The 13,393-nt window shown below is 38.3% G+C and overlaps 1 protein-coding gene across 2 annotated transcripts in view; it reads right to left on the bottom strand.

Annotated features, from left to right (window-relative positions):
• fam117bb (family with sequence similarity 117 member Bb) overlaps positions 1–13,393 on the bottom strand; it is a 48,716-nt gene that overhangs the window by 27,119 nt on the left and 8,204 nt on the right. For both annotated transcript variants that reach the window (XM_051905889.1, XM_051905888.1), the window contains exon 2: positions 11,260–11,429. In XM_051905889.1, the coding sequence (XP_051761849.1) occupies positions 11,260–11,429 (170 nt within the window). The remainder of the gene's footprint in view (positions 1–11,259; positions 11,430–13,393) is intronic.

Below are 13,393 nucleotides of genomic sequence, written 5' to 3'. Positions count from 1 at the left end.
ACCCAAAACTTATCCCTAAAATCAGAGGGAAATGATAGGTGAATAACACTGATGTAGAAGCACCTAACCCTGGTTGTAAGCCTAAACCTGACATAAAGATGTTGATCCAGGAACATACTGTACTTGATCACGTTCACCGGTGTAAACAGGGCCATATATGCTTAGATGCCTCACATTTGTTAGGTTTCAGCTCAAAGACTGGTTTACTCCCACTCCTGCAGTCCCAGAGTATTTTACGACTATGACCGTCAGGCCTGCGATGGCTCAACCTGACCGCTTAGTCAATTGCTTTGAGATAGACGACAAACAGTCCATCTCTTTCTGAAGGCTGCTGCGTGTGTGTGTCGTCTTTCAGCTGTGCTGCTCTACAGCAATCCGGCTCCATGACTGATTCTGTTGTATTGAGCGCAGGACTGGGCAGCCCAGCTCCTGACTCGCTCTCAGAGCTGCAGCCAACTGCCAGGATCACTTCCTCCTTCCCAGCAGTTTAAGATTTCCAGTGGAGCAGGCTGGCTACACACAAACACGGCTCTGTTCAGCAGCTGTGGACGCTGCACAGGGGGATTCTCTGCTGAGGAGGGGGGAGCATCTGTCTGCTCAGGCCTGCCAGGACATACACAGTGCGTGTGATATTCGCTTTCACACGCGCTTACAGATACACAAGCAGTTTGTCAGTCCAATTTAAAAGTTTGTGCCATGGATTTGGCATGCAAAAACTGAGTGGTTTGACTCGTCTTTTCTTCAAACCTCACCCGGAGATTTATTTTCTCTTTCTGCACCCAGATGGGCAACACATCAGTACAGCTCTCACTCACTGCAGGCAACCCTTACAAAACCCTCGTAAGCACTGGCATTAAAATTATGGCCAATAAGCTGATAATCATTTGATAAACAGCTGCTATTAAAATTCTATACTTTTCTGTCTAAATAAAACACTAAACATTTAAAACATTCATTTTAAACACTACAAGTCAATTAAAGCATCATTATAATGCACAATATGAAAAATGGATTTTCATTTTGAGATTAGCTAAATATTACATTTAAAGGGTTAGTTCACCCAAAAATGAAATTTCTGTCATTACTCACCCTCATGTCGTTCCAAACCCGTAAGACCTTCGTTCATCTTCGGAACACAAATTAAGATATTTTTCATGAAATCCGAGAGGTCTTTTTATCCCCCATAGAAAGCAATGTAATTACCACATTCAAGGTCCAGAAAAGTAGTAAAGACATCATTAAAATAGTCAAAGTGACTAAAGTGGTTCAACCTTAGTCTTATGAAGCGACGAGAATAATATTTGTGCGCAAAAACAGAACAAAAATAACATCCCTTGTCAGTCTCCTATGCCGTTTACGTCGTAGACAAAGTGCAGCGCTTCCGTTTGTTATTAAGTGTTATTAAATTCTTAGTATTTTAAGGACTTACTTTAAGTGAGCATTAGATGATGGCAAAAGTCATCTAAATATACAAATGATCATGAATAATTAAACATCAATATCAACTGACACTTATAAACTCTAATATTGGTCAATAACCAACATAGTACCAATATATTGTATTCTGGTCAAAATACCATTCTTAGTTACACTAAGAAAAAAAAGTGCTATAATATTCATAACATTCTTTGAAATACTATGCACTGAAGCACTGGTATTTTAACAGAAAAAAAAAATAGTGACCAAGGTACATTTTTGTAAGTGAAGCATGAGTGTGGTTTTCCAGATCAGGCTGCATTTGGGAACGGTGTGTGTGTAAGGGTTGAGGGTTGAAGTTACAGTAGGGCCCACGCTTAGAGTAGATTAACACAGAAACAAAAGGCTCTTTATAAACAGAGGGGCGCTGTGTTTGGACTCGCTTTGAAGCACAGGTCATGAGTGGAGGCCCTGGGTGTGTGATGTAACCCCAGCCAGCCAGTGGAAACTCATGAGCAAAGTCACTGGAGTTTAGCAGACCATGAAAAGAAAAAAGAAAAAAAGTGCAAAAAATATGCAAAACGATGGTGGGAATGAAATGGAACCAAAGTGAAAAAACAAACAAACTACCTTTACAGCAGATCAACACTCCTGTGACAGACATCAAGAGGGGGAAAAAAAAAAAAAAAAAAAAAGAGATGGGAAAACCCCAATTCCTCTATGTAAATTTCAAAATTTGCATTTCCTGCCCAAATCTGTAGTCTGAGGACCCAACATAAGAGCCAGTTGTCATATGTGGGCACCAATGAGGGCCCTAAAAAGTATTTGGACACTTAAGCCACATTAGATAACAAAATTTAGAAAAAAAACATATAGAAAGAAAGACATAGCAACAGGAAATTATGTTCAAAATAAAGACAAAAAGTATTAACACAATTGGTCGTCAAATGTTAGTGGATTATGTTCATAGTTAATGTGATGAATCACACCCATGGTTACTCTCCTAGGACAGTGGTTCCCAAACCTGTTCTGGAGGACCCCCAGCACAGCACATTTTGGATGTCTCTCTCATCTAGCACACCTGATTCAACTCATCAGCTCATTAGTAGAGACTGCAAGACCTGAAGTAGGTGTGTCAGATAAGGGCGACATACAAAATGTGCAGTGCTGGGGGTCCTTCAGGACAGGTTTGGGAACGACTGTCCTAGGACACCTGTGTGATGTCAGGAAAACTGACTTCATACACTACCGTTTAAAGGTTTAGGGTTAGTACGATTTTTTTTTTTTTTTTTAATAAATAAATTATTATTTATTTCAAATTACTATCACTATTATTCAGCAAAGAAGCATTACATTGATCAAAAATGGCAGTACAGAAATGTATAATGTTACAAAGATTTTTATTTCAAATAAATGCTGTTCTTTTGAACTTTAAGCAGCACAACTGTTTTCAAAATGGGTAAGAATAAGAAATGTTTCTTCAGTACCAAATCAGTATAGTAGAATGATTTCCGAAGGATCATGAGACATGTGACTGCATTTATGATGCTGAAAACTCAGCTTTGCCATTACAGGAATAAAATACATTTTAAAGGATTATTTCACTTTAAAATGAAAATTACCCTATGATTTACTCACCCTCAAGCCGTCCTAGGTGTATATGACTTTCTTCTTTCAGACGAATACAATCAGAGTAATATTAATAATCACCCTGATGCTCCCAAGCTTTATAATGGCAGTGCACGGAAACCACCTGTTTCATCCATCCATCATAACCGTACTCCATACGGCTCCGGAGGGTTAATAAGGGCCTTGTGAAGCAAAGCGATGCGTTTGTATAAGATAAATATCCATATTTAACACGCTTCCGGCCAAATGGCCATATGGATTCTACTTATGTCTAAAGCGTAATTTACGCAATAAATAAGTTACGCGATAGATGCAAGTAGAATCCGTATGGCCGGAAGCTAGTTATTTTACTTTATAACGTGTTAAATATGGATATTTTTATTATACAAACCCATCGCTTTGCTTCAGAAGGCCTTTATTAACCCTCCAAAGCCATGTGGAGTACGTTTATGATGGATGAATGCACTTTTTTGAGCTTCAAACAGGTGGTTTCCGTGCACTGCCATTATAAAGCTAAAAATCCTCAGGGTGATTATTATTATAACTCTGTGTTCGTCTGAAAGAAGAAAGTCACATACACCGAAGATATGTGTAATTTTAATTTTAAAGTGAACTAATCCTTTAAAATATATTAAAATAGAAAACAGTTGTTTTAAATTTGTAATAATAATTTCACAGTATTAGTGCTTTTACTGTATTTTGATCAAATAAATGCAGCCTTGGTGAGCATGACAGGCTTCTTTAAAAAAAATAAATGAATAAATAAATTACTGACCCCAAAACTTTGAACGGTAGTCCACAAAAATAAATAATTAAAATAATGATATTAATTCACATTGACACCAGAAAAAATGGCTGAGAAAAGTGTTAGTTTTTAGTGGCACAAAAAAAGTCTAACAATCTGATATCTAACGTAGTGAAATTCAGACATTTTTGCGTGTTGCTTAAGTCTCAAAACACTTTTTGTGGCCACTGTACATTAAAACCCTGACAGAAGGCAGTTTCGGGTCCTCACTCGAGAGCTGAGCACTGTCTGGATAATCTGCCAGCTAAGCTTTTCTGTAACCCTATGAGCGCTCATACAGAGGGGAATACAAGTGGTGAATTCCCCTTGGACAGGCTGTTATTCTGTATTCACCTGTCTCTCTTTCAGCTGGACTGGAACACAAGGCCAGTTACTGAGAGAGTGCCAAATGTACCACAGGCTTTCTGAACATTGAACACCAGTGTTGGAAAATAGTTCAGATTTTTAGCCTATCAGTGCGGAAGGGGATTATCATGACAAAAAGAACTTTCTTGTTAAAAAGTAACAAAGCTGGCAGGGCCACCGAGGTTTGTGGGCCGAGTGTGCGCATGGTTTTCAAATGGACCGCAGCAACATGGGCACTTGTTAAAGGTTAATGCTTTTCTTCCGCAGGTACATGGTGTTGTAAACCTTACAAATGGAAATCCCCCTGGCAACAGTACAGATGCATCCCACAGCATATTTTCCAGCCTAAAAATGTTTCTCGCGTCAGAAAATCACTGTGATTGCTTAATGTAGGTGAACATCTTTCTGCACACTGGAGGAAGGAATTCACGTGTGTACATTTATCTTCATAAATGCATAGCTCTCTGATTGTACATGCATTCCACACATATCAAAACAAAGCCTAGTCCAGAAGCGAATGGTCCAAAATTACAGGAAGCTCATGTAGACATGACATCAAGTTTTTTGAAAACTTGATGTCAAGGAAATGTGAGTGCCGCTTACCCATGCAAAACTTGTTAGCGTGACACTAGAATAGATATTCTGGTGGGGAAAGTTGTTGCTAAGGTATTAGGGGTGTAATGATACACTCGATAAAAATCACGATACTGAACTCACAATACAATAGCGAGATTATGATCTATTATACAATAGATGAAATTAGTTCATCCAAAAATTTTAATTCTGCATTTACTCACTCTCGTGTTGTTTTCGCACATCACGCAACCATTTGAACATCCGAAGTTTCACGATAAACGTATAGGTTTGATACGACATGAGGGGTGAGTACATGATGACAGGATTTAGACTATTTTTGTGAATTATACCTAATAAATACAGCAAGCTGAACCTTAGATAAAACTAACTATATCGTGAATCATATAGTTTGCATCAATGATACATAGCGTCGCATTTTTATATGGAGATATCTCGATATAGCGATGTATTGCTACACACCTATAAGGTATTGTTGGCATGTTTCTAGGGCATTCTGGGTGATTGCTTAGTCAAAGGAGCCCACCAACAATTCTCTGTTATTCTGAACTGCATAATTGGCTCAGGTCCCTCCTTCAAAGGAAGTATATGGGATTTATTCATGGAAAAAATTAAATCAATACATTGGATTTATCGATTTATTGAAAAATGACATGAAAATGACACAGTGGGCAAAATAAAAGGCTGTCAAAATAAAAGTCCTGACACATCGGCCAAATAGAAAAACTTATCGCCAATGACAATATTTACAAAAATGCCAAACATCAGCCGATATATCAACCAACAACTAATAAATTAGGGGCCGTTTACACAGAACATGTTCTTGAGTTTAAAGTGTAAGGCACAGTGCAGAAGAACAGGGGTGAAAAAACGCAGAGTTACTGAACCTGAACTTCTTTTGAACTTCTTTTAAATTGACATGGCATCTAAAAAATGTGGAATAAAAGAAGAAAAGGCAGTAAGTCAGCTCAAATGCATACATCTAGAACGTTTTTTCATAGAAAAACAAAATCACTAACTGGACATGTGAGGAACTGGAATTAAAAAAAAATCTTCATGGTTCCTATCCCTAAGTCACACTATTTGAGATATCAATCATGTCCACAGCACATATGACATGCCGAAAGGTTTGTTCAAAATCCTACTCTATGAGTAACAGTAATAGTGATGCTGATGCTTGCCCAAGCAAGCACTACTAAAACTAGTATGCCAATGTATTTCCACACAAATGCCTTTGTAGAGTCACATTTCTCCTTGTAAGCTTCAAAAATGAGTAGTAACCTTTCGCCATCAGACACCCGGAGGGCCAGTCTACAACCATGAGAAATGTTTCTATGCAGTAAAAAAAAACATTCCCAATAAAAACGTTTCAGAAATTTCATTCCAAGTATTCTGCCTCTTCCCCAAGGGTGTGAGCTGATGTAATTTCAGCACTCATTTATCTTAAATGAGGAAGTTTTCAGGTCTGGCTCCTTGAGAAGGCTTCTGAGCACAGCTTAGTATGCGTGTCTGATCAGGTTTCTTTATTATTGTAATTATGATGCGGCGCGTAGAAGGCTCATGTAGAACTTGTCTCAATTTCCCCTCCCATGACTTTCTCAGAGCGCCTGACAAAGCATGAAACATAACCTACAGCACTGGATCTAGCAGCTTCAACATGTGTGCCGTGAAGTCCATAGAAGTACAAAACCGCTATTTTACAGAACGCAGTCTCACACTCTGCTGATCCTGTATTGGCTATAAATCTGTTACAGCTGGTGTATACAGATTCACACAGAGCGCATTCATGTGAGTGTGTGTGGCTGCATATTTCTCTGCTCCCTACAGGAGGCAGGGAGAGCAGCAAAGGGCTTCATTCCGTGTTGTTGTTTGGTCACTAGGTGTGAGCTCAGCTCCCTGGCAACTGACACCGTTGTACGGATCCAAGATCTGGTTATTTTGGCGTGATGGTCTAGTAAGAAAGAGCAAGCTCTGCAAATGTCGTCCAAATTCCACACTCGCCTCCAACTCACCAAGTTCCCTTTGCACTCATTGTAAGACAGGCGCATTGCTGACAAAAAGAGCTGGGTGGAGGACTGGGATCTCCAGAGGAAACACACACACACACACACACACACACACACACACACACACACACACACAAACATAGTACGCTCAGGCTTTGATGAGAGAGGGTAAGACAAGACCCTAGAGAACCAGGATGTTTAATCTGTGATGCCTTTTCATATGATGCCGGGACCGGGTTTAAGTGATTTAAAGGGTTAGTTCACCCAAAAATGAAAATTCTGTCATTAATTACTCACCTTCATGTCATTCCACACCCGTAAGACCTTCATTGATCTTCGGAACACAAATTAAGATATTTTTGATAAAATCCGATGGCTCAGTGAGGCCTCCATTGCCAGCAATATAATTAACACTTTCAAATGCCCAGAAAGTTACTAAAGATGTATTTAAAACAGTTCATGTGACTACAGTGGTTCACGCTTAATGTTATGAAGTGACAAGAAAAAAAAACAACAAAATAACGACAACAATATCTAGTGATGGGCGATTTCAAAACACTGCTTCATGAAGCTTCGAAGCTTTATGAATCTTTTGTTTAGAATCAGTGGTTCGGAGCGTGTATCAAACTGCCAAATTCACGCCCCCCCAGTGGTGAACCATTGAAATTTCGAAACACTTATGACATAACGAAGCCTCGTCATGCTCCGAACCACGAAAATTGCCCATCATCGTCTTTAGTAGCTTTCTGGGCATTTGAAAGTGTCAATTATCTTGCTAGCAATGGAGGCCTCACAGAGCCATCGGATTTTATCAAAAATATCTTACGGGTGTGGAACGACATGAAGGTGAGTAATTCATGACAGAATTTTCATTTTTGGGTGAACTAACCTTTTAAATGAAACCATGCCGCTGTCTGACATAACTTCCTTTTAATATATGCCTCCTCACTCATGATAGCAGACATATGTACAGTAAAACTCAAATCAATAAATCATTTGTCGAAATGCCAGCAACAAATAATTAAAGGAAATATTTTTTTTGCAGTGCAAAACTTTTTTTTTTCTTGTGCAAAAATGTTGTTAGTGTTCAGATATAGACTGGCTCTGTGGAGCTTCTAGAAGAAATATAAGCTGGAAAAAACAGACAGCTCCAGGAAAGAATGTAGCTTGATGGTGGACGGTCTGCCTTCACCAGAAATATGCCACAGTTTCCTCTCATCTCTCAACAAACCAGGGAGAGGCTTCCTCCTTCTCTCTCTCTCTCTCTCTCTCTCGCTCTCTCTCTACAGACTATTTTTTTTATCCATAATAACTTTCACATTAAACTTTTGTCTTATTTTGTATTGTTAAGTTTTTCAGGCAATGCAAAATTAACATCTGTGTTTGGACCTGTGGAAAAAACAATATTAAAATCCTACAATAATAGATCTTAATAGCTGCTCACAAACACAGGCAAGAGTGTGCATGTGAGAACACATCTGTGTGGCCTACGCACTAACCACTCCAGAGGTAAAAGAGTGACGATTTGTTTTGAGGGGTGTTTATTTTGCATATACCCATTTATTAAGTTTGTATTTAGTCTGGTGCGATTATGACATTATTCTACTGGCAAACTATGAATCAAACTTATTACAGGCTGATTGAAAGTAATATTTGTTTATTTGACCAGGATTGTGCTAAATATATTTTGCCTTGAAGGGATAGTTCACCCCAAATTGTAAACTGTGTTATCATTTACTCACCCTCATGTTGTTACAAACCTGAATGACTTTGTTTATTCTGTGGAACATAAAAGAAGATAATTTGAAGAATCGTGTTGATCCATACAATGAAAGTCCACACTGGCCAACAACATCGGTCCCCTACTGACTTTTATTGTAGGGACCAAAACACACTGAGGGTTTTTATTTTTAAAGAAAGAAAGAAAGAAAGAAAGAAAGGAAGAAAAGCAAACAGGTTTGGAACAACATGTGGGTAAGTAAATATGACAATGTTGATTTTTGAACAATTTCTTTAGGAATCAGTAAGTGCACTACGGACCCACACTGTTTATTTCTGTGAGATAATAGGTACTTTTTGAACATACACTACCATTCAAAAGTTTGGGGTCAGTAAGATTTTTAAAAGTTTTTGAAAGAGGTTTCTTCTGCTCACCAAGACTACATTTATTTGATCACAAATACAGTGAAAACAGTAATCCTGTGAAATAGTATTACAACCTAAAATAACAGTTTTTTGAATATATTTTAAAATATAATTTATTCCTGTAATGGCAAAGCTGAATTTTAAGCATGATTACTCCAGTCTTCAGTGTCACATGATCCTTCCGAAATCACTTTAATATGCTGGTTTGATGCTCAAGAAACATTTATTATTATTAGCATTTAAAACAGTTGTGCTGCTTTCTTTCTTTGAATAGAAAGTTCAAAAACATTTATTTGAAATAAAAATATTTTCTAGCATTATAAATGCCTTTACTGCCACTTATGATCAGTTAATGAATCCTTGTTGAAAAGTGAATTAGGGCTGCTCGATTACGGCAAATCATAATCACGATTATTTAGCTCAATATTGAAATCACGATTATTTAACATGATTACTGATGGGTGATATGATCAAAGTCTTATTTCATGATAGGAGTAATTTTAAATGTCAGTGAAATTTCACAATTATCAATACTTCAGCAAAAACTAATATTAGGTTAATTAATGTAAGTAGCCAAAAGTCCTTAAAGGATTAGTTCACTTTAAAATGAAAATTACCCCAAGATTTACTCACCCTCAAGCCATCCTCTGTGTATTTGACTTTCTTCTTTCTGATGAACACAATCGGAGTTATGTTATTAAAGCGTTCCAAGCTTTATAATGGCAGTGCAGGGAAACCACCTGTTTGAAGCTAAAAAAGTGCATCTATCCATCATAAACATACTCCACACGGCTCCGGGGGATTAATAAAGACATTCTGAAGCAAACTGATGCATTTGTGTAAGAAAAATATTCATATTTAACAAGTAAAATATCTAGCTTCCGCCAGACTGCCTTCTGTATTCGACTTAAGAAAAAAAAAAAAGTGTAAAACTCACACAGTTCAAAATGCTTACGCTATGTCCTACCGTATTCAACTTACGAAAAACGCATAACTCACTTCAGAAGGCCTTTATTAACCCCCCGGTGCCATGTGGAGTGTGTTTATGATGGATGGATGCACTTTTTTGAGCTTCAAACTCTTTGGTATCACTCACTGCCATTATAAAGCTTTGATGTTATATTTATTAATATATCTCCGATTGTGTTCATCAGAAAGAAGAAAGTCATATACACCTAGGATGGCTTGAGGGTGAGTAAAGCTTGAGGGTGAACTAATCCTTCAAAACAGTTACAGTTAATCAAATGTAAAATAACACTTCTGTATACATTAAATATAGTCTAATCCTTATTAAAACTACAGTTTATTCAATCAAGAGCAGTGAGTGATTTTATCTTTATCTTTTGTTGTTTGACTAACAATAATGACTGCAACAGATTATTAGGCTGCTGTCACTTTAAGAGCTAATGCACGGATCCAATGTACTGTTACACACTGTACTGTTAGCCGACCAAGTTTACGAGGATACTTACCAAAATGGCATTTCGAAATATTTGTGTGTAGGCTATTTGACCTTTTAGGCGTGTATCAGATGCCCACAGTATACTTCGCTTATGCGTGTTCCGCCCCATCTCGGAGTCAGAGCGCACGCACAGGAGGCCGTCTAGGGAACAGTGTCTCTTTCGTGCCTTTAAACGCTTTTAATAACACTGTTTAATATCAAGCATGTCCCATAGTTTAGCAACAGTAGACTGCATTTTACATAATTATTCGGCTGATCTGGATGTTATGTTTGGTTTAGTGAGGAACAAAAGGAAAGGAAGGTGCGCGGGACGGAATGCGGCACAATAATCGTTTCAGGTCCATTATCTTGTTTTCATAATCGTTTGGAAGCCAAAATCAAAAGCGAAAAACAATTCCAATTAGTTGCACAGCCCTAAAGTAAATTCCTTTTAAAAAAAACAAAACAAACGAAAAAACTGTAGTGACTAACTGTCTCCTATTTAAGTCAGCGTTTCATGGCCAACTGAAGCAGACAGGTGAACTAGGCTACATGCTGATACTCAAAACCTCTGGCTACATGAGACTAGGTCAACTGTGTTTCACAAGTGCAGAGCGCATACAAAAGACATGTCTGTGGTGGATTCATGGGTTTATGCTTGCACAAAGCAAGTGTTTCTCAGGTGATTCATGCTGGTGGTTTGCAAAACACGTGTTTATGCAAGCATGTGTTTGGTGTCGGAAAGGTTGGAGCGGAAAGTTTTCGGGTAGAAGTGAATGGCTGATTGACAGGAGGTGTGTATGTTTGAGCTGTTGGGTAATGCACAACTTCTTGTTACACAGGGTAATAACATCTTGTGTACAAGCGGGGCAGCTCACCTGAGTGGATTTGTCCCTCATGCAAGGGGCACAAGGGGCGTGGTTGACGTCCCGGGGCCAGTGTCCAGACAGGTAAGGGGCTGTGAGCGCGTCCAAAGAGGAGGTGCGACGAATGCTACCGTTATTGCTGGTGGTACACCAAGACCCTGCCACAGGAAGTCTATGCTTGTCTGCAAGACAGCCAGAAAACGCAGAGGAGATAAAGAGGGGAAGGAAGGATGGGGAGGGGGAGATAGGGTTCAATTGAAAGATGGACGAATGAGACATGTGAGGAAGAATAAAACAGATGGGAGGGAAACAGAAGAAGAACATAAGTTAGAGGCTGCATGTTATGAACACAATACATCACAGTAAGAGCTTACAGAGCAGCCGTGTGTGTGCGATTACACCAGCTTGAGTGTAAATGTCCGCTGGGCTGATGGTGATGAATATTAAAACCCAGCAGATTGAGACAGAATTAGTCTGGTGTCCAGTAGCTCTTTTAATAAAACTAAAGCTGATTAACTGCTCGACTGGCGTGGAGGAAGCGGCCCGCGTGTCTTGACCTACATTTGGTGTGTCTCCACAAGTAATTGCCCCCTTCACTATTCTCCCCGCTCTCCATTTCTCTTGTCTGTTCTTTCCAGCAAACAATCGATGGCTTTCTCTCCTTCTTTTGTCAGTCTAAGTCTTTTAAAGACTATTCTTTCATGTAAATTCACACTATTGAATACACAGCGCAGATGTACAGTAAAAGAGTGCGGCCTGCTGTTTTGTGCCGCTTTGAAGAGATGACATCTGCGAGGGATTTTACACAGGAAGTTCAGCATATGAGCCTTTCAGAAAGGATTTTAAGAAAGTCCCATTTTCTTTTGCCACACAGGTGACATCAGTCTTTCTGTGTGCTGGTGTGTGTGTGTTGTATCCAGGGAAGCATATCATAAGGGAATCATTAACTTTGTTTGCTTCCAATAGTCCAATGAGAATGTGAGCACACACTTCAGCAACAAAACAACTACTACTCTTCGCTGTTGGGTGGATCTTCTGTTATTTTAAGACAAAACTACAGAAAACTCCAGTGTTACAAAAAGCAGAAGAGGGATCTTGCATTACATTTTAAAATACAGAGCTGGCTTGACGTTTTATGTGTGTTGTACACATTGAATAACGTTAGAGAGGATCTAAAGAGGAGGAACCTGTAAGGAATTTTGGGGGAAGTCATGCGAGAAAGAGAGGAATTGGCTAGATAGCTCAAGTTGCAGTCTCCACATGGTATGTTTAAGTGAATGTGCAAGGCCCCAAAACATCTTTACAACTCTATGCAATGTGAATGGAAAGGCTTCTAACTAACTACGCTCAGATTAACAGGTTAATGAATTCTGAAATGCAAATCTGTGTCAGAACGCAGACCATAATGCAACTCGATTCCCTGTATTCTAAGTTTTTGAGTGTTCTAGTGACCATTAACAGAGTAAGTTGATTATGTTTTTTAAAGTAGGTTTTATCTGTCAAGATACAGTTTGAAAAGAATCTTAATTCATTTGCCAAACTCTTGACATGTATATATCTAGAAACCTGAATAATTAGCAATAAATTTATCTTTTATAGTTGATACCAATATCATTTTTATGCTTCAGTAAATCAGCAATACTGTGTGAAATATTATTACTATTTAAAATAACAGTTTTCTATCTGAATATATTTTTAAATGAGCATTTATTTGAAATTTTGCAACATTATAAATGTCTTTACTGTCACTTTTGATCAATTTAATGCATCCTTTTTGAATAAAAGTTTAATTTTTAAAACAAAAAAATCTTACAGATCCCACATTTTTGAAAGTTAATTACAAAATAGTATATAGATTGATGGATAGATGGATACATCAGTAAACCGATATCAGTCAATATATATTAATAACACATTAGGTCTAATGGCTTAGACATAAAACCCCTTTGAGTACTGAGGTTTCATAGTAACACTGGAATGCACAGAAAATATGTACAACAGGACCACACACTTGCAATGCAGTAGCCAAACATTCACATCTGTGTTTGCGTTCTTGCGTAGTGTTTGTTTCTGGCCTAACTGTGCACTGATCTACACCTAAATGACTGACAAAGCTTTATGCATGTGTGTGTGTGTGTGTATACTA

This window comes from Ctenopharyngodon idella, chromosome 9, assembly GCF_019924925.1.
Source record: "Ctenopharyngodon idella isolate HZGC_01 chromosome 9, HZGC01, whole genome shotgun sequence".
Taxonomy (NCBI): Eukaryota; Metazoa; Chordata; class Actinopteri; order Cypriniformes; family Xenocyprididae; genus Ctenopharyngodon; species Ctenopharyngodon idella.
Note: the sequence above shows the minus strand (reverse complement) of the source record. Positions and strands in the feature narration are given on the sequence as shown.